This window comes from Octopus sinensis, linkage group LG19, assembly GCF_006345805.1.
Source record: "Octopus sinensis linkage group LG19, ASM634580v1, whole genome shotgun sequence".
NCBI classification, from domain to species: domain Eukaryota; kingdom Metazoa; phylum Mollusca; class Cephalopoda; order Octopoda; family Octopodidae; genus Octopus; species Octopus sinensis.
The window spans coordinates 39462357-39485207 of record NC_043015.1 but is presented as its reverse complement, the minus strand read 5'-3'; the positions used below and the strand labels follow the sequence as shown (position 1 = coordinate 39485207).

Below are 22851 nucleotides of genomic sequence, written 5' to 3'. Positions count from 1 at the left end.
GTCCTCAATCTGTCCAATCCATGCCAGCCTGGAAAGCGGATGTTAGATGATGATGTTTTATTTATATATATATATATATATATAATATATATATATATATTTACAAATTGTTGCTATTATGTTAAAATGCTGTATGTCCAAATTTGGCCAAATGCATTTTTTAAATATTTATTTTTGCATGCAGTAGCTAATTCTTTTGGTCAAACTATTATATCTCCAGCTACTTCAGATGCCAAGATATCAAAAATTGTCAAAGAATAGTACAACGGTTTGGCTATGCAATGGTGAAACTGTTTCCTCATTTTCTGAAAAAGCAACATTTTGGACTTATGACACTTTCGTATAATAGCAACAATATATATGTATATCTGAGTGTGTAATCATATTGAAGGTACTGATGTCACATCTTTAAGGGTTGGCTTAACTGACCCCCAGAACTTGAATAATACTTATTTTGCCAACACCAAAAGGACAAAATACAAACTGACCCTGACCAAACACTTCTAAAACTTTAAACTCATCCATTATTGTCACCTTTCTCCATCCTTAAAATGCGTTTAAAAACATTTATCATTTCCCCAAAATTCAGTGAAGAAGAACTCACCTGACAGCAATTCGAGCACATTTCGGACATTTATTGGGAATGAAACAACTAATGTGGTAACAAGCTTTACAATCTGAAGAGAAGGAATACAAAAAAGGAAATAAAAAAATATGTACATAAAAAAAAAACAACAATAAAGCAAGAATAAAAACAACATTATTAAAGAAATTCCACATTATCATCATTATTGTTTTACATCAACTTTTCATGTTGGCATGTGTTAGGTTGATTACCGTGGTCAAAGTCAACACATAATTAGGGATACTTCTCACTTAAAAGGGGTCAGAGCTGTATAAATAGTATCGTGCTAATATTACCAATTCTACAATGGTTTCAGGCTCAGTTCCACTCCGTGACTCCTTAAACTTTGTAACCCTGGGTTAACCAATGTGTTGTCAGTGGAATTGGTACACAGAAAATGTATGGAAGTAAGACATCGTACTTTTAGCCCCTCAAAACTTGGCCACCTCCCCCACTCTTCCTCAAATACCCCTCCACTCAATTGGGTGGAGGGTTTCTATTCTTGTAAGTTACTTACTGACCATACTAGTGTCAAAGTCAGGAGGCAAAAAGCACCCAGTACACATTGTAGAGCAGTTGGTGTTAGGAAGGGCATCCTGCTGTAGAAACCATGTCAAAATGCCAAAGTTGATATTGGAGTTTGACACAGTCCAGCAGCTTGTCAAATCCTTTCAGAACATAAAGACAGACAAAATGCTGCTAAACAATTTGCCCGGCATTTTAATGATTCCGCCAGCTCTCCACCTTAACAACAATAATAATAATCTTTTCTACTGAAGGCACAAGGCCTCAAATTTGGAGTGGAAGGGACCAGTTGATTACATCGACCCCAGCGTTTCACTGGTACTTAATTTATCGACCCCTGAAAGGATGAAAAGCAAAGTTGACCTTGGCAGAATTTGAACTCAAAACATAATGGCAGACAAAATACATATTTCTTTACTACCCATAGAGGGGACAAACAAGGACAGACGAAGGGATTAAGTCGATTACATCGACCCCAGTAAGTAACTGGTACTTATTTAATCGACCCCGAAAGGATGAAAGGCAAAGTCGACCTCGGCGGAATTTGAACTCAGAACGTAGCGGCAGACGAAATACCGCTAAGCATTTCGCCCGGCGTGCTAACATTTCTGCCAGCTCGCCGCCTTAACAACAATGATAATAATAATAAATCACAACAGAAATATTTCCCTCAAAAACCCTGATGTTGGTAACACAGGGGGAACCTTGTCCTCCTTTTCTGCTGGTAGACTGAATCAACATTCCTTTAACAACTCTGTCACTGTTGCAATCTACTTTCCCACTAAATTAATTCATAGTTAACCCCTAAACGAAACGAATTTAATGAACCAAATATTAGTTGATCAATGGCAGATATTCCATTATATTATTCCTAGGTCAACAAGGAAAAGGGGGCGGGGGCATTCAATTTGTTAGTATTGTAAGGTGCTGCTTTACAATCATAAATAATTTGATTTAGATTTGAATTATGTTAATTAAAAATTAACTTGATTTAATTGGTAATTAACTTTTCATTGTTTTAATTCTCCGAAAATACCTTAAAATTGCTTTTTGATAAGAACTGTAATTCTTTGCTGAGGAGGTCTGATAGGATAACACTGGAACATGCTTGAGTTGTCTCCCATACTTGCCAGATAAAATAATATTAGTCATTATGTCCAATTAGATTTTTGATATCAACTTTATTAAATATTTTATCACTAACTTAACTATTGTCTTTCATACAGATGGCATCACTGAGTAATCTATTATGACTCTCAGAGACCGACTTTTTGGGACTCAACGGGCAAAGGGACATAGTTTCCTGCAGGTTACCAAAAAAAAGAAAAAGAAAAAAAGAACAAAGTCAAAATTTGTCAACTAATTTAGGGATAACCCAAAAATATGATTTAGGGATAACCCGAAAATATGACCCACAAATCAAAAGACCCAAATGTTGAAAGGCAGAAAATAGGAACCCGTGTGTGTGTTTCTATGTGTCTGTATGCAGGCAAGATGTTAGAGAGGCAGAAGACGGGGAAAAGAAGAGAGTTGAACCAACCTGATTGATGATGCTTTCAATTAAAAATAAAGAAATTATAATTAATGTAAAGAATCATTTAATTCAAACAAGGAGAGAAATTGTTTAATTAATGGAGAGGGATTTATTTAGGGCAACAGCTGATGAGTTTTACTAAAACTGGTTAAAAAAAAAAGGGCAGCATCTTACAATTATGGTAACAGAACGAGGTCTGATGAGGGAGCAGTAAAGATCCTTAAAAAGCACCCACTACACTCATGGAGTGGTTGGTGTTAGGAAGGGTTTCCAGCTGTAGAAACACTGCCGGATCAGACTGGAGCCTGGTGCAGCATCCTGGCTTCCCAGACCCCGGTCAAATCGTCCAACCCATGCCAGCATGGAAAACGGACGTTAAACAATGATGATGTAAACAGCTTCATTGAGACAATTCCAATAATATTCCGTAAGACTTTGGTATGGATCGTCTCAGTGAATCTCTTAACCGTGTCATCCAAAACACAAAGTCTGCATCTACAAATCTTGTCTCATGCAAAAGAACAACTGCCTATTGGTCACAGGTTACTATCAATATTTCAATATATATTTCTTTATTGTCCACAAGGGGCTAAACACAGAGGGGACAAACAAGGACAGACAAAGGGATTAAGTCGATTACATCAACTCCAGTGCGTAACTGGTACTTTATTTATCGACCTCGAAAGGATGAAAGGCAAAGTCGACCTCGGCGGAATTTGAACTCAGAACGTAATGACAGACGTAATACCTATTTCTTTATTGCCCACAAGGGGCTAAACATAGAGGGGACAAATAAGGACAGACAAAGGGATTAAGTCGATTACATCGACCCCAGTGCGAAACTGGTACTTTACTTATCGACCCCGAAAGGATGAATGGCAAAGTCGACCTCGGCGGAATTTGAACTCAGAACGTAACGGCAGACGAAATACCGCTAAGCATTTCCCCCGGCGTGCTAACGGTTCTGCCAGCTCGCCGCCTTAATATTTCAATATAAACACATATAAAGCACTGGTGCTGGTGCCACATAAGAAGCGTTCAGCTCACTCTGTAAAGTTGCTGGTATTCAGAAGGGTGTCTAGCTGTTGAAACCATGGCAAAACAGACAAGTGGTGCCTGGTGTAGCATTCCAGCTTGCCGGCTCCTGTCAACCCATGCCAGCATGAAAAAACAGATGTTAAATGATGATAATGAAGAAACACAACACACAGACAGACAACATGGCTACTGAAGACATTCGGACAATTTCTGTTCCCACAGTCACCCCAATCACTGCTTCCTTCCTCTCTTGTTCATTACGCTGTCCTCCGCAAACAGAGATGGGGTGTGCAGAGGAGAAGGAAGACACAAGTCTTGTGAGTAACAAGGTCACCACACTAGTCTGTTTTCCATGCTAGCATGAGTTGGATGGTCTCAGTGATAGGAATGGTATCTGGTCCCAGAAACCAAACCTATGACGGAACACAAGACTCGGTTCCTGTCAACTTGTGTAGGAGGGCAGCAACTACAAATAAAAACAGTCAGATTGTGATGAGCAGTACAACCCATACCAGCAAGGAAAGAGGATTTAGGATGATGATGATGTTTAGACCAAGGTCAGTACTGAGCCAACAAACCTATGAATCAAAGCCATTCTGACTATGACCATCTCACCTTTTCAGACAGTCAATCTCAACCTATATTACCCAAAAGGTGGCGAGCTGGCAGAAACGTTAGCACGCCAGGCGAAATGCTTAGCGGTATTTCGTCTGTCGTTACGTTCTGAGTTCAAATTCCGTCGAGGTCGACCTTGCTTTTCCTCCTTTCGGGGTCGATAAATTAAGTACCAGTTACGCACTGGGGTCGATGTAATCGACTTAATCTCTTTCTCTGTCCCCTCTATGTTTAGCCCCTTGTGGGTAGTAAAGAAATATATATTACCCAATATCTTCTCTATAGCAATATGTTGTAATTAAAGGGAGATCTGGCTGCTATTTCTAGCAGGTCAAGCCCCAATGAAGAGTTTCTCATTGATTCAATTCTAAAGATGTTTTCGGTTGGTAAAACAAACAAAAACAAATCTCCATCAACCGAACAGGTTTTAAAAGTGGGTCAGACGACAATTGAGAAACTCCAGCAGATCATAACCAGTCACTCGACGGTGTCACTGGTGTACTTTAGGCAGCCCGCCATTACAGTCACATGACTTAGAGGTACAGAAGTGTTGCAATCAGTAACCATAGCAACAGAACCACAATTCCCAACCTGATGCAGAATCCATTAATGAAAAAAGCGGGTGGTACTTACGAGGACAATTGATGACTTTATTTAACTGGAACGGGAAGATGATATCATGATCGTTGTTGCACAGTTCACAGATGAACCCAAAGCAATGACAATGCTGTTAATTAGAAATTGAAAATTGCATTTTAATTAGTAAAAATCGACTGTACAACTGAGAGACAAAAGTCACAGAGGATGTGCTCAATCAAGCATTATATGACCCCAAACCTGTCACTAACACACCATTAACAATCAGTTTCCCCCGAATCTTTTGCCATTCGGATTACTCTGACAAACGTAATACTTATTCAGTCCTTTTGTTTTAAATCAACCGGCCGTTTGCCAACCTCCTCTGGCCCCTGTGCCAGTGGCACGTAAGAAGCACCCACTACACTCATGGAGTGGTTGGCGTTAGGAAGGGCATCCAGCTGTAGAAACACTGCCAGATCAGACTGGAGTCTCCTGGCTTCCTCCTGGTGCAGCCTCCTGGCTTCCCAGACCATGGTCAAGCTGTCCAACCCATGCTAGCATGGAAAACGGACATTACATGATGATGATGCATTATCTTGTAGTTTCAAAACTTTGATTGTGTGAGTGTATATTCTTGGCATGACATTGTAAGGTAGGTGTGAGAGACAGGATCTGGCTGGTTTGAATGCAAAACAGAATATTTAGGCCAGATATGGAGGCAAGTTTAAATGCTAAAGGGTTAAGCAACACTGCATCGGGACCCCATTGTAAACTGGAACCAATTTATTGGTCAACTTTACTATAAACTATAGAAGTGAACATCATTAAAACACGTTGTATGATGTTTGCTTCTCAACCACTGTATAATGTTTGCTTCAGTCCCACTGCGTGGCACCTTGGGCAAGTGTCTTCTACGATAGCCTCAGACTGACCAAAGCCTTGTGAGCGGATTTAGTAAACAGAAAATGACCTTTCACATGTGTGTGTGTTTGTCCCCTACGACTGCTGGTGTAACCTAGTGGTTTGGCGAAAAGAGGCTGATAGAACAAGTCCAGCTTTTAAAAAAATAAGCCCTGGGGTCGATTTGTTCAAATAAACGCTTCGCCACAGTCCAATAACTGAAACAAGTAAAGGATAAAAGATAAATTGTAAACAATAATGTTGTTTGTTGTTGGTTCCAAGATCCCCCACAGATCAATCACTGGTTCACAGCCCCCCCCCCCTCCACCACCACCATCAGGGTGAAGGGCAGAGAAGTGGGGTGGAATTTGTTATCATTCATGAAACCAGTGATTATATAAGATTGTTCCCTATTAACATTAATCAAACTCAATTAAACATCAATGAAAGGGTTTCAGGAAATAACTTACCTCACACTCTTTCACATGGTTGATGCCATTCGTCACAAATTTCTTCAACATTGCTAATAACTCACCATTTTTCACCTGAAACCAAACAGAGTAACCAATGGTCATGAGGGTTTAGAGTTCAAACAGTTGTAACAGCAGATTTACAGAAACCTTCACGGTTACCAAGGAGCAGTTGTCTAATCAATGGCACTAAAAAACACTCGACTAACCCCTTGCAGCGTTTTACGGATTTGTGTTTGATCCAACAACAAAGATGTGTTTAAAACAACAACAATCACATATCAAACCAATATCAATGATAAGGAGATAATTTTATTCTCAAACACAAGACAATGCTAATAATACAGCATGGACAGGATAAACTAGCCATATTTTGCAGACAAATGTGTTGGCGTCCAGCCATGAGATTCAAACTTTGTTTACTTTCATTGTAATTTGAATTTAATATCAATGATGTATAGGCACAGGCATGGCTGTGTGGTAAGAAGTTTACTTCCCAAACACATGGTTCCAGGTTCAGTTTCAATGCATGGCACCTTAGGTGAATGTCTTCTATAACCCTGGTGCTGACCAAAGCCTTGTGAGTGGATTTGGCAGACAGAAACCATAAGAAGCCTGTTATATGTATGTATGCAGGCATGTGTATGTGTATTTATATATATATATATAATCATCATCATATAAGGTAAGCGGACTCCGAAAGGGGTCTTAGGGAGTAGCACCCTTGCCTTCTTGAGCTAGTTTTCCACCACGTTTCTTAAAAATCATGGTCAGAGGTCTTGGTCTAGGACCACTCGTGTCTAGAAACTGAGGTTGTGGGTAAGCAAGGGCGTGCTCCTTGTTGAATATCCAGCTCCAAAAAAGCCTCATGATAGCAAAGGAGGCCTTGGTCTGAGGACTACTCGTGTCTAGAAACTGAGGTTGGGGGATAGCAAAGGCATGCTCTCCACAGAAAATCCAGCTCCAAAAAAGCCTCATGATAGCAAAGGAGAATGGGCATCAGCGAGCCCAAAGGTTGGGGTGGGCTGCATCTGCCTACCTTTGGTTGCTATGGCATTGAGGTAGATCCAGCTACCCCTGTTAACGAGGGACAAAACCCGAATTTAGAACACTGGATGATGATGATTTAATGTCTGTCTTCCATGTTGGAATGGGTTGGGCTGGTTTGACAGGATCTGACAAACCAAGCTTCACTGCCTGCGATGGCATGATTTCTACAGCTGGACACCCTTCCTAAGGCCAACCACTTTAAGCATAGTCTCGTCCCCATAACTTAACGGTTCAGCAAATGACACCAATAGAATAAGTACCAGGCTTAAAAAAAAAGTGCTGGAGTTGATTCATTCAACTAAAAGTTCTTCGAGGCAGTGTTCCAGCATGGCCACAGTCTAATGGCTGAATAGATTAATGCAAAAGTTCAATACCTAGTGAAACCCTTGAAACAGCGGCTAAAGAAAAGGTTTGCGAGTCAGAGAGTTGGAGTATGAGGATAAATATGATAAGTATTAGAGAAAAATAGTTCTAAAATGGTCAATTTTAATATGTTTAGTGTTTTCTGTTGCATAAAGAATTGGTTAAAGCAGAAGGAATGGTATGCAGGTTCTTACCAAAAGCAAGTCAGCAATGGAATAGGTATGAACTTCTCGAAATAAATGACCAGACAAATTCTCTATTGCTGGGTAAATACTGAAAAAGAGAAATATAATTTCATTATGTCACACAGATATGGCTAATGAGTTCTGTTAATTATCACCCTAATTAAACATTTTGCTGTGTTGATGATAGAAAGGAGAAAGAGAAATGAAGTTTTGTTTGTTTTATCTCATGTTTTTATTGTTTTGTTTTTTTTCTTCATAATTTTATTGTCATGCAAATATATGTTAATGACTTACAAACACAACCCTAATTAAACATTGAGACAATAATAATTAACTTATACTTCAGGATTTACTTCCTCTTAGCTAATCAACAAAGAGATTCATTAAGCCAACGATGACATGTTCTGTTAATTGAATCATATTTACAGGTGGAACAGAGTCAAAAATCAAAAAAAAGTTTGTAAATCTTTAAATTGTTCAAACCCAACACTATCCATCAACGGGTCATTCGTACTATTGATTTTAAGCAAGAGGTAGACAAGTTGTGATGTTCATGCTATTCCACATAAAAAAAATATATGATTTCAGTGAAATAAAATCAGGCAACATATTTAACCCCCTGACCTTTTATTGCCATGATTGCATGGTGCTTACCGTTATCTCCTTTCTGACTAAATCCCAGATGGATTAACCCAGCTGAAACCGGCTCTGGCTCAGTGGTACAAATGTCTTGTTTTCATAAGTTTTTAATTAAAATCTTCCACCAAACCTTAGTCACAATTTATGTCCCTAACACTAGCTTAATGATAACTGAGTTATTTTACTAAATTCTTTGTTATATTTAAAACTAGCAGTATTGCCCGGCGTTGCTCGGGTTTGTAAGGGAAATAACTATAAAGCATTTTTAGAGAGTTATAGCCAAAAAATAGAAAAAAAATGCATTAAAAATGGAAAAAAAATTATGGTAAATTTTTTTTTAAATCGTTGACTCATCGTAGACATTTTTAGAGTGTTACTTCCCTTATATAATAGCGAAAAAAATGCATTAAAATGGAAAAAAATGATGGTAAACTTTTTTCAAAATCGTAGACTCATCGTAGACGCGTGCTAATACCCAGAAGGGCTTGATATGAATCACGACTATAAGATACCCGGTTTTGGTTAAACTGCACCGCAAAATGTGGGAGTAGTTAGGAATCTAAATCGTAGGAGACAGACACACAACCTTACTTTTATATATAAAGATTAATTGAACAAAACACAGAGCATCTCAAAATAAATACAGTAACGAAAGGATTAAGAGACTAAAGTGATGACACTCACCTTATACTTGCATGTCGGCAGATTTTCAAGAGTGTCGCTAGATGTATCAACTGTTGGCGATATTGTTTAATATTGTCTAGAACCTTCACTCTGCGATACAAGGCTGGGTTTATGTCTTCGATATTGAAAAAGGGTTCATGGAAAATTTTGGTTAAAAGATCAGAAGAATACTTGGAGACATAGTACTTAGTGAAATCCCATTTCTGTAGAATCCTGGCTGGAATATAAGCAGCGGCATTGGTATGACAACATTGGCAGAAATACTTGCCCAGATATTCACAATAACGAAACCGCTTCATGTAGGCTGGAACGACACAAGAGACGTTAATGAGTGACCGATGCTAAGATAAAGGAATGTCTGAGATTGTTTTAGTGAAGATAGGAATGGAATGACAACAAAGCAAGATTAAGTATTCTGATTAAGAGAATTTAGTCCAAATATTTGAGGTGTAAACATTTGTTTTGCTAAATACATCATGATGTGTCAATTAATCAGATCAGGTGTTGTTCTTTCCTAAAGATGCGTTTGTAAATATTGCATGGATGTGGCAGAAATAAGAAATCTTTAGAAGACATTTTGGAGTATATTTTCTGGCCATTTTTTTGTTCACAAATTTTGAAAATGTCTTTTATTCTTAAAGATCTTCAACCTGTCTGTTTTCTTCAGTTGCTATTGTTACATTATATTAGCAATACCTGTAATGTATTTATTTCTTTATTGCCTACAGGGGGCTAAATACAGAGGGGACAAACAAGGACAGACAAAGGGATTAAGTTGATTACATCGATCCCCAGTATGTAACTGGTACTTATTTAATCGACTCCGAAAGGATGAAAGGCAAAGTTGACCTCGGTAGAATTTGAACTCTGAACATAAAGACAGACAAAATACTGCTAAGCATTTCGCCCAGCATCTTAACCATTCTGCCAGCTTGCCACCTTGCAATACCTGTAATATAATAATGACATCATTGGTGCCAAGTTGTATTGGCTTCTTGCATTTCCCTTGGATAGACTCAGTGGCATGGAGAGGAGAAGCTGGTATGGATGGGTGACTGCTGGTCTTCCAAAAACCACCTTGCCTGGACTCGTGCCTCAGAGGTTAACTTTCTAGGTGCAATACCAGGGTGATTCATGACCAAAGGTTGGCTTTACCCATTACCCTTTAAGTTGACCATGGAGTGAATAATACAACCAGCCATCAGGTGGCAGCACAGTAGAAGAGAGAAGAGTTTTAGTCAAAGTCTTACCAGGTTCCACACGAGTTCCACAGCCTGCACATCGATAGTTCTGTTTGGGAATGACCACATTTCTTCTGTAATACGACAAGCAAACATTGATATTAGAAGGACAAAGACTTTCGACATGGAAGTGGAAGGTTAAATGGTAAATATTGCAACAACGTAGGATATTTCGGTCAGATTCTGTCAGAGATTTTCTGATAATCAACAGGTTTTGATGTCAGAATACATAGACTTTAAGGCGGTGCTCCAGCATGGCTGCAGTCAAATGGCAGAAACAAGTAAAAGAATAAAAGAATATATGCGCATGAATGTATGTGTGTGCATGTATATACATACATACAGCAACCGCCTTTCATCATCATCATATGTCCATCTCCCATGCATTTATGGGTAGGGCAGTTCACAGGAGATGGCCAGGTAGAAAAAAATTACCCTACGCTACTCTGTGTGTCTCTGGAAGTACAAACAGCAAAGAAGTGTACTCAACAGAAGAAGACGAAGAGTTCATTTATTAGAAGCTGAGAAATCCCTGCTTTTCTTAACAATTTTGTTGCTTTGTGTAATCCTTCAGAAAATAAAAGCAAAAATTACAAAGAAAATACGTTGTGGAGTGACAAGAAAAAATTACTTACTTTGTTACAGTGTGGATGCTAAAAATAATCTGGAAACGTGGCGGCGCCCATTCTAAATTGCCTCGTAACCTTGTCTGAAACAGAAACCAAAAGAAGCAGATTAGAAATGTGATTAAGATACAGTTATTTCCTACACACAAACAGCATTAATGACTTATTTTAATCTTTGTCAGAGGTTTGACAGCTTTGATATAGACCATCTTTCAAGGCCAACTTCCACAGATTTAACCAAATTTCTTCTTCCCAAGAATAAATCTAAATATTCTTAGGCGTAGGAGTGGCTGTGTGGTAAGTAGCTTGCTTACGAACCACATGGTTCCGGGTTCAGTTCCACTGCGTGGCACCTTGGGCAAGTGTCTTCTACTACAGCCTTGAGCCAACCAAAGCCTTGTGAGTGGATTTGGCATGTGGAAACTGAAAGAAGCCCGTCGTATATATATATATATATATATATATATATATATATATATTATATATATATATACATATATATACATATATATACATATATATATATATATATATATATACATACGACATATGTGTGTGTGTGTGTCCCCAACATCACTTGACAACCAATGCCGGTGTGTTTACATCCCCGTAACTTAGCGGTTCAGCAAAAGAGACCAATAGAATAAGTACTAGGCTTACAAATAATAAGTCCTGGGGTCGATGTGCTCGACTAAAGGCGGTGTTCCAGCATGGCCACAGTCAAATGACTGAAACAAGTAAGAGTAAAGAGTAACCACAAGGCCATCATGCTGTATCTGACTCTTTGATTTTGCTGCAACAGTGGTTTCAAATTCTGGCACAGGGCCAGCAATTTTGGGGGAGGGGGTAAGTCAATTACATCGACCCCAGCGCTCAACTGGTACTTAGTTCAACAACCCCAAAGGGATGAAAGGCAAAGTTGACCTTGGTGGAATTTGAACTCACAACATAAATACAGACTAAATGCCGTTAAGCATTTCGCCCAGCGTTGTTGACAATTCTGCCAGTTCGCAGGAGTTTTGAAAATGGTAAATCTATTCCAGTTTCTTTTATTTGCTGATCTAGTGTGTTTGTGCTGGTCAGTGAGACCAATATCCTGTAGCGAGTTCCAATGAATTGCTCTGGGTTTTGAGTAGGATTAGGGTCAGGATTAAACCCTGAACTTACCCTGTTTCGTAGATCTGTGTATTCATCATCTGGAGAGACAGGATAGGAATTTGGTAATGGAAGTAACTGCAAGGAAAGAGAATAAGGTTGATTCCACAGAACAAAGAAGGACATAAAAAGAAGAAAGTTGAAATTAAAAATTTAAATATTCATTAAATGCATAAATCTTACAAACTTTGCCTATTTTCCGAGATCCAGCAATGGATTAGTGGATTAGCCTGATGGATTTTAGAGGGGGAGACCTTCAAGACAGCTGTAGTAGCTTTTGCATTCTCCAGGCTCATGGGAGGATTTCAACTCAACATATTAAATAATGAAGCATTCAGCAACTATAGAATGCTCCTGCTGTTTACAATCATAAGCTGTACCTCACCATTGTACCTATTAACGATCAAATAGATTGATCTACAGAGAGTGAAGAACCTGGTGCAGTGTTGCTAATGCACATCTTTAAACCATTATCCGGTTATCTGCTCCCTTCTGGGTCTGAAATTTGTAGTGAATATTTTAAACAACTTACAGCTTGTGGGGCATCTTTTTCTGAGACCATCCACTGCAAATCAGATGCTTTAGGAAGTTGCTTCTCGGAGAACTTCTTAAGTAGGGAGATGGCCACAGACTCTGCAGATACTTGTGGACTGTTACTACTGTCCATTGTTGAACTGAAGCTAGAAAAAAGAATAACAACAACAATGATATTCAAGTAGAAAATTGAAATGGATAAAAAGAAATTATATTTCTTGGAAATTTATAATATATGTATAAAAAAAAAAGAGTTATCAAGAAATTCTGATGCTAAAGTTGGATTGTTTCTTTGTTGCAGATTTTACATTTATTTTCACATGGGAGAATGGGTAGAATAGTTATGCAAATTTACACATCAACAAATGAATTACAGGTGCAAGTTTAACAGTTTTATTCTTGCTATTGCTACTGTTGACCAGTCCAGTATGAAAGAGTAGCACTAGTATACTATATCTGATAAGACACCTTTTCCAAAAAAAAAACACAACCTAGAAAATCATCCTATGTCTTATAAACATGATGTCAATAATTATTGTTAAGTGATGGTCAAGAAGGGACCCCTTATTGGCATAAGGAGCACCTTATTAGCATATGCCTCTTTTATCAACAATCAAATGTAGTAATTAGTCCCATTAATAATTATGTCCCATAACATGTTTAACCCTTTCGTTACCATATTTATTTTGAGATGCTCTGTGTTTCTTTCAATTCATTTTAAATATAACAAAGAATTTAGTAAAATGACTTGGTTTTTATTCAGTTAGTGTTAGGAACATAAATTGTGACTAAGGTTTGCGGGAAGATTTTAATTCAGAACTTATGAAAACAAGACATTTGTACTACAGAGCCAGTTTCAGCCAGGTTGGTAATGAAAGGGTTAAGGGTAAAAAACGGTAACCTAAAATTGATTGGAACACCACTGTTCTAATGTTGCATTCCCTTCAAGGGTTGCAAAACTTAACCAAACTGAAGACTTAATTCCTCAACTGAGAAACAGGATTAGAAAATATAAGCCTTAGCTGTTGCTCAACTCTAATTTAGTGTTCAGATTACTCTGTCAAAAATAATGCTTATCTATTCATATTATTTTAAATTAATCCTGCATTATCTCATAACTTTGAGATTTAGATGATGTTATTGTTTATTCTTAGAATGGCATTGTAGGGTAGGTGAGAGAAGCCGGATCTGAATGAATGTATATGGAATTAAATTTTGTGTGTGTGTGTGTGTGTTTTCTGTGAGTATGTGTGTGATAGAATCAAAGAGAAAATCAAGAGTGAATTCACTCACCTAGATTTTTCTGTGTGTCTTTGGAACAAGTCAGCATCTGAAACATGGGAATAATTTATTAATTACAGTAATCAGTGAGGAATTATGCTGAGGATAACGAGGAATGAAAGAATAATTGGTTATTTAATTCAAAGCCACTACTACTACTATGTATAAATCTTATGACAACACATTCTAAAACCACTACATACTACAACACAAACATTGCTACTGCCACTAAATATTACTTAGTAGTGCAGGCTACCATGATCATACTATCACCAAATATACTACATCACCAAGTACACTAGACCAGTGCTACTCAAAGTGGTGGTCCATGGACCAGTGCCGGTCCATGAGCCATCAGCTGCCAGTACACAGCGAGTTTCCAGAAAAGAAAGAAACATTATTTACATTTGATGGATATTTGTCCTCATCTTGTTTGTTGTTAACACAACATTTCGGCTGATATACCCTCCAGCCTTCATCAGGTGTCTTGGGGAAATTTTGAACCTGGGTTCTCATTCTTAAGGTATTTTTCGATGTTATTATTATTATTGTTAGTGTTCAGGTCACTGGTTGGAATTGAACTTGGAATCTTGGGGTTAGTAGCCAGCGCTCTTAACCAGTACACCATATGCCATGGCGTAGTGGTTAAGAGTGCAGGCTACTAACCCCAAGATTCCAAGTTCGATTCCAAGCAGTGAGCTAAATACTAACAATGATAATAACAACAATATCGAAAAATACCTTAAGAATGAGAATCCAGGTTCCAAATTTCCCTAAGACACCTGAAAAAGGCTGGAGGGTATATCAGCTGAAACAAATATCCGTCGAATGTAAATAATATGCATAATTCCTCATCTCTTATATATAGAACTGAAAGAAAGAAACATTATAAAATGCTTATGTAATATTGTATTATTTGTTTACAAAATAAATATAAGATAAGAAAAAATTGTCAACTTTTATAATATTCATTATAAATATTGTTTCCGGTATCAATTAACATTACTAAGAAATAATAACCAGTCCCTGGCACATTGGAAAAAAGAATGCCAGTACTCTACATCAGATAGTTTGAAAAGCACTGCACTAGACTATTACCACACCACAATCAAGTACACTGTCATACTACTACCCAAACCTTCAACACTTCATCCCATTATTAAAAAAAATAGGATCTTTAATAAATAACTGAATTATTTTAATATTGGTTAACTATCAAAGATGGTAGTAATGAGTGATGAGTGGTAGTGAGAGATGGTGATGAGTGTCTAAATGATTAACAGCGACTAAGTGATGGTGAGTAATGATTGAACAATGGTTTAAAAGTGAAGCAGAGTTGTTGTTGTTACCTGAATACAACGAGGCCATTGATAAAGACAAACCACTGTGTTTTAACAGAGAACAGTTATCAGATCTGTCGGTAACTGAAAAGAAAAAATAATAAACACTGAGTTTACTTGGAAAATCACAGCATTTCGAGATGGACTCTAAACTAACAAGTTTGAATTATTAAGAGCAGAACCACCAACAAAAAAAAAAATACATTGGGACATGTAAAATATCGAATATTTCAGACACCAAAAAGGAAATATGGAAAACCTGAAAGTTACCAAAAGTATGTAATAATAGGGGAATAACAGAAGAAATGTTTAGGAAATGATGGGAAAGTGATGGAAGAGATGTAAAATTTAAGATGGAATGGTAAATTTTGGGAGTGATTGAACAAACAATATCTAAAAATAGTGAAGGTGTGTGAAAAAAGTTGTCAACAGGAATGGCATTATTTTAACCATTTTAAACCAAATTCGCCTGAGAGTGTCCCAGATTTTATGATTTTTAACTTCCGGTGTTAAAATGGTCTAAATTAAAATATTCCATCAAAATCTCATGTTAATTTATGTTTCAAACACCAGATTAATTAATGAAGCTATTTTACTAAACTGTGGTGTGCAAGAGACAATTGTGCTGGTATGGTCATGTGATGCATATGGATGAGGGCAGCTTAAAGAAGTGCCAATCTCTAACTGTGGAGGGAACCTGTGATAGGGGTAGACCCAGGAAGACATGGGATGAGGTGGTGAAGCATGATCTCTGAACTTTAGGCTCCACAGAGGCAATGACTAGTGACTGAGACCTTTGGCGATATGATGTGCTGGAGAAGTCCTGTCAAGCCAAGCAAAATCGCAGACATGGCAGATACTGGTGTCATGCAGATGGCACCCATTACATTCACAGAGTGGTTGGTGTTAGGAAGGGGCATCCAGCCATAGAAAACCATGTCAAATCAGACTGGAGTCTGGTGTAGCCTTTCCAGCTTGCCAGCTCTGGTCAAACTGTCCAACCCATGCCAGCATGGCAAATGGATGTTGAATGATGATGATGATGATGATGATGATAATTGGTTTCTCTCTTAATTGAAATAGAAAGATAACTTACACGAAAGTTCTATTTCTTGATCATCAATGCCATCACTGGAATCTGAACTATCTGAAAAAGAAAAAAAAGAAAAAGAATCAAACAACAATCTTTTATTGATAATTCTAATTTTGACACAAGGCCAGCAATGAGTTGAGTCAATTACTTTTGATCCCAGTATTTGACTGGTACTTTATTTTATAGACCCCCCCCCTACCCTGAAAGGATGAAAGGCAAAGTCAACCTTGGCAGAATTTGAACTCAGAACACAGAGATCAGTGAAATGCTGCTAAGCACTTTGTTCAGCTAACAATTCTACTAGCTCACCACCACAATAACAATAACAATAATAATAAATAATAATAATAATAATAATAATAATAATAATAATGATAAATAATAATAAATAATAATAATAATAAATAATAATAAATAATAGTAATAATAATAATAATAATAATAATAATAATAATGATAAATAATAATAAATAATAATAGTAATAATAATAATAATGATAAATAATAATAATAATAATGATAATAATAATAATAATAATGATGATGATGATGATGATGATAATAAATAAACCTTTCTACAACAAGCACAAGGCCTGAATTTCGAGGAGGGGCTAGTTGATTACACTGACACCAGTGCATAACTGGTACTTACTTCATTGATCCCCAAAAGGATGAAAGACAAAGTCAGCCTTAGCAGGATTTGAACTTAGAACATAAAGAGGCTAAACAGATGCTGCGAAGCATTTTGTCCAACATGTTAATAATTCTGCCAGCTTGTCGCTTTAATGATGATGATGATGATGACCAAAATGTCAAAAACAACAAAAAACAAATAATATCTAAAAGGAAACTTACTGTCCGTTCGTCCATCACTGAATGCTGGCCTCTCCCGGGCTTTCTGTGAATAAATTAATATTTGGATAATGACAGGAAATCAAAGAAGAATTTACTTTCTAAATGTTCTGCTTGCAGCTGTTTCTCCGGATGGGTTTAATGGAGCGACAAATTTAAATATTTACACAGAGATGGGCACAGCTGGATTACTTTCCTAATGGAGACCATTACAGCTGACATGGAAATGATTCTTGTATAAATAAACAGAGACCACGGCAAATAGTTCACATAATTAAAGACACAAATGGCATTGCTGGTGCTTAGCTGTGGCAAGGCCTACAGACTATTTCTGGACAGGAGGTAAAAAAACAAAGTTACCCGTATGTTGTGCCACACCGCTAAGTTCAAATCAGTGCAGATACAGCCAACAGCCTCACATACTCTTTTACTCTTTTACTTGTTTCAGTCATTTGACTGCGGCCATGCTGGAGCACCGCCTTTAGTCGAGCAAATCAACCCCGGGACTTATTCTTTGTAAGCCCAGAACTTATTCTATCGGTCTCTTTTGCCGAATCGCTAAGTGACGGGGACGTAAACACACCAGCATCGGTTGCCAAGCAATGCTAGGGGGACAAACACAGACACACAAACACACACATACCCATATATATATACATATATACAACAGGCTTCTTTCAGTTTCCATCTTCCAAATCCACTCACAAGGCATTGGTCGGCCCGGAGCTATAGCAGAAGACACTTGCCCAGTGTGCCATGCAGTGGGACTGAACCCGGAACCATGTGGTTGGTTAGCAAGCTACTTACCACACAGCCACTCCTGCGCCTATGTTCCTTTATACCATAAATGTAGCTTTGATAACCGGATCTACAGTTTTATTTCAGTGTGATGGAGAGAATCTATGTGACTCTGTTTAGGGGTTTCAAGATATGATTCTGTTACGAATCCTCGCTGCCCTTCCCCCACTATTTATGTTTCGCTTTTCCATGCAGCATGGGTCAGACAGAATTTGGTGAGGCAAATTTTCTATGGCTTAGTACCTTCTCTATCACCAACCTTCACCCGTTTCCTAGGAAGCAAATACTTCCTCATGGCCGAACATATTTCCACAGAAAGCTGGAAAAGAAGGACATCCCTGACATGACAGTGAAGTTTGCTTTACAACTATTGTATGCTGCACATCGCATAAATATGATGGGCTTCTTTGAGATTCCATCTACGAAATCCACTCGCAAAGATTTGATTGGCCCAGGGCGATAGCAGAAGACACTTGCCCAAGGTGCTGTAAAGTGGGACTGAAACCAAAACCATGTGATTGGGATGCAAACTTCTTGGCCACGCAGCCACACACACACAAAAATAGTAAAATAAAATTTTTAAAAAAAAAGTATAATGAAATTCATCTGGAAACAATGTTATTCAGTTTCATATTTTGTTATTAACTTACAAAAAGAGGTCAACCTAGGATGACCTGAGTCGACTTGACTCAAGCCAAGTCAACCCAGGTTCATAAGGAAACGATTCAAACAGCCATGCAAAAACAAGATCAAAGATGATTGCAGGTGCAATATTTTTTCTCAAATATAAAGATCATATTTTTTAAATGTTCTGAGCTGTTGAAATTTATATTCGTTTGATGATTTATTGAAAATTCTTAAATCATATACTAATCGGAATGAAATTAAGGAAATAGAAACTTCAGTGTATAAATATCTGTGTGTGCATGTGTATGTGTGCATGTGTGTGTGTGTGGGGTGCATGTGTGTGAGGATCTGTGTATGTGGGGGGTGTAGATGTGTGTGTGTGTGTGTGAGGATGTATGTGAGGATACATGTGTGTGTATGAGGATCTGTATGTGCGCAGGTGTGTATGGGTAGATGTGTGTGTGAAGATGTGTGTGTGAATGTGTGTGCATGTGTGGACGTGTGTGTGTGTGGTTGTGTGTCTTTCATACATTCAATTCAGGAGGCTTCAGTTTAACTTGCTGGAGAAGGAGAACAAGAAATCTTGTGTCTTAATGAAAGAAGAAGTGTCTATTCAAACTGGAAAAGATATACACACACCCACACACACAAAATACCAAAATAGCTCAGTAAAAAACAGAGAGAAAGAAAGCTGAATGAAGCAGTTGGCAGGGCTTTAAACTTCACAGAACAAAACAAACGAGAGATAAGAAGCTGCTGTGTAGACTTCTTCACCACCACCACCTCACCACACACGGTACCACAGTAAAACAAAAAGAAAAAACTGAAGACCACCACCACACCACCACCACCACTTACCTCTCTCATCCTTTCATGGCGCCGTATTCGAATCCTCTGCTTGAGGTGTTGTATTTCTTCGTCAGAATCACCTTCCTCGTTATCCGAGATCCGCCGCGGAGATATCACATGCTTCCATTTCATTTGTTCAATGGCAGAAATCAAGATTTCAGAAATGCTAAAATGAGCATTTTCCTGCAAAACAAGAGAGTGACCTTTCAGGTTCCCAGCCGTCACAACAGAACTACAAGGAATTCAATAATAATAATAATAATAATAATAATAATAATAATGATAATAATAATGATAATCCTTTCTTCTATAGACACAAGGCCCTAAATTTTAGAAGGGCAAGTTGATTACATCAACCCCAGTACTTAACTGGTACTTATTTTATTGGCCCCCAAAAGGATGAAAGGAAGACTTGATCTTAGTGGAATTTGAACTCAGTATGTAAAGATGGATGAAATACCGCTAAGCATTTCGCCCGGCGTGCTAATGATTCTGCCAGCTCACTGCTTTAAGAATAATAATAATCCTTTCTGCTGGAAGCAAAAGGCCTCAGATTTGGGGGAAGGGATTAAGTCGATTACATCTACCCCACTACGTGACTGGTACTTGTTTAACCGACCTTGGTGGAATTTGAACTCAGAACATAGCGGCAGATGAAATACCACTAAGCATTTTGCCCAGCATGCTAACAACTCTGTCAGCTCGCAGCCTTAATAATAATAATGATAATAAGTAACAGAAAGTATTAAGAGGAATATAAAGGTAATGGAAAAAGAGTGCCCAGTTGAGAAGATAATAATAATAATAATAATAATAATAATAACGGTTTCAAATTTTGGCACAAGGCCAGCAATTTCGGGGAAGGGACCAAGTTGATTAAATCAACCCTAGTGCTCAACTGGTACCTATTTTATTGACTGTCAAAGGATGAAAGTCAAAGTAGACCACGGCAGAATATGATACCCACAAAAAAGATTAAAAAAAAAAGAAACAAAACACCTTGACCTCTACAAGATTCCAATTAAGAATGTGAAGGGACGTAACTGCTACTACCATATGAGAGGTGAGATTCACTCCGCACTGGGTATTTCACATCCCTATTATATTTTAAGCTATTTGGATCTCCTTGATATGAATTAACACATTTTTGTCTTTTGGCACCATTTGAGCATGATCGTTACCTGCATCGCCTTACTGGCACTTGTGCTGGTGGCACGTGAAAAAACATTTGAGCGAGGTCGTTGCCAGTGCTGCTGGACTGGCTCCTGTGCAGGTAGCATGTAAAAAGCACCATTTGGGCGTGGCCGTTGCCAGTACTGCCTGACCGGCCCTCGTGCAGGTGGCATGTAAAAGCACCCACTACACTCTCGGAGTGGTTGGCGTTAGGAAGGGCATCCAGCTGTAGAAACTCTGCCAGATCAAGAGTGGAGCCTGGTGCAGCCATCTGGTTCATCCAACCCATGCTAGCACAGAAAGTGGACGTTAAACGATGATGCTGATGATGATAATGAATATAATTGATTAAACATATATTTAAGGCAGGGTTTCACTACACTTTGTCCAGAGACTCCCTAGGATAATTTATTATGTTAATATATGTATAGGAGTGTGTGTGTGTGTGTGTGTGTGTGTGTGAGAGAGAGAAAGAGAGAGAAAGATAGATAGATAGAAAGAAAGAGAGAGAGACAGTTTGATTGAATGCTTGGCAGTTTGAGTTAATGCAAAGAAATCCTCAAGAAAGATGTGGTGAGTTGCACTCAAAGGGCGAATGTGAAAGGATTAAGTTGTACTCAAAGGCCTGAGTGGAGAAGTCCTTTAAGTGACCGTGGAATAAATCTGTTGAAAACTATTAAATGGGAAAAACATCGTTGGGAATTGGGTTTAAAAAGGGGAACAATGGTAGAGAGAGAGAGAGAGAGGTTGCTGAGTGAGGGGAGAGAGCAAGAGAGGAGAGGTTGCTGAGTGAGGGGAGACAGAGAGAGAGAGAGGAGAGGTTGCTGAGTGAGGAGAGAGGGTGAGTGAGAGAGAGAGATAGAAGAGAGGTTGCTGAGTGAGGAGAGAGAGAGTTAGTGAGTGAGAGAGAGAGTTAGTGAGCAAGAGAGAGAGAGGGAAGAAGAGGAGTTAATGAGAGAAAAAGAGAGAGAAGCAAATGTGTGTATGTGAAGAAAGGAGCGAGAATGTCAGTGTGAGAGAGTGAGATGGAGGGAGTGAATATAGGGGAGAGAGAGAGAGGGTGCATTAGAGGGGAAGGAGAGAGAGAGAGTGCATTAGAGGGGAAGGAGAGAGAGAGAGAGTGCATTAGAGGGGAAGGAGAGAGAGAGAGAATGTGTGAGATGGAGTAACGTACCCTGTCTAAGTTGGCACAGGTGTTGAAGTCTTGAGAAGTGAGAAAACTGATGAGAGACTGACCAGGCACAGGGTGGACCAAGTTACCATCTGGACAACAAATGGACTGTTGACTGTTGAAAGTGGCTGAAATGGAAGAGAGAGAGAGAGAGAGTCTTTGAAATAGCAACAACAAACATTGTCAATGATAAACTGGGCAATGACAGACAACGACCATCTCTTGGAGTCTACAACAGAAGAATCTAAGAGACTAATTCTTGCAAATATTCACAAAAAAAAAGAAAAAAAGAAAAAAAACAGAATTTTGTATTTTATAGAGTTTTTATAACAATTTCATTGCATTATTCCTGGCCATGCTAGAGTTTGTTCCTGCTTTTTACTGCATCTCCTTTCTCTATGATACACACAGACATTGATTTTACATCTGTTTTCCCATGCTAGCATGGGTTAGAAGAATATATTACTGAATCGTTATATTACAACTGGATGCCCTTTCTCTCACCTCAATCTTACTTGATTCCTTCAGTAATTCCTTGGATTGGATTCAATTGGCTATGTTCATTCCACTGCAGGATGAAGGCTTCAGCATGTTCTCCCCACCCATCATGGTCTATCTGATGTGGAGGCCGTGAATTTGAGCTTGAGATCTTACTGGGTTTGATGGCTCAACAGTGTGACAGAAGGGTGCAGTGATTTTTTTATTAATACTCTTACCTAGCAGTTAAGTCAATTATCTTGACCCCAGTATTCAACTGGTACTTATTTTATTGAACCCGAAAGGATGAAAGGCTAAGTTGACCTTGGTGGTATTTGAAATCAGAATGTAGCAAAGGGTGACGTCCTGCTAAGCCTTTCACCCAACATGGTAACAATTCTTATTTCTTTACTACCTACAAGGGGCC

At 38.3% G+C, this 22851-nt stretch overlaps 1 protein-coding gene across 4 annotated transcripts in view; it reads right to left on the bottom strand.

Annotated features, from left to right (window-relative positions):
- Positions 1 to 22851, bottom strand: part of LOC115222154 (run domain Beclin-1-interacting and cysteine-rich domain-containing protein-like) — a 66020-nt gene that overhangs the window by 5578 nt on the left and 37591 nt on the right. For all 4 annotated transcript variants that reach the window (XM_029792294.2, XM_029792296.2, XM_036511401.1 and 1 more), the window contains exons 7-21: positions 21951 to 22075; positions 19613 to 19786; positions 17333 to 17375; positions 16481 to 16531; positions 15394 to 15468; positions 14057 to 14093; positions 12762 to 12909; positions 12242 to 12307; positions 11084 to 11157; positions 10458 to 10522; positions 9208 to 9511; positions 7894 to 7972; positions 6287 to 6361; positions 4971 to 5064; positions 605 to 677 (exon numbers count right to left, since the gene is read on the bottom strand). In XM_029792294.2, the coding sequence (XP_029648154.1) occupies positions 605 to 677; positions 4971 to 5064; positions 6287 to 6361; positions 7894 to 7972; positions 9208 to 9511; positions 10458 to 10522; positions 11084 to 11157; positions 12242 to 12307; positions 12762 to 12909; positions 14057 to 14093; positions 15394 to 15468; positions 16481 to 16531; positions 17333 to 17375; positions 19613 to 19786; positions 21951 to 22075 (1483 nt within the window). The remainder of the gene's footprint in view (positions 1 to 604; positions 678 to 4970; positions 5065 to 6286; positions 6362 to 7893; positions 7973 to 9207; positions 9512 to 10457; positions 10523 to 11083; positions 11158 to 12241; positions 12308 to 12761; positions 12910 to 14056; positions 14094 to 15393; positions 15469 to 16480; positions 16532 to 17332; positions 17376 to 19612; positions 19787 to 21950; positions 22076 to 22851) is intronic.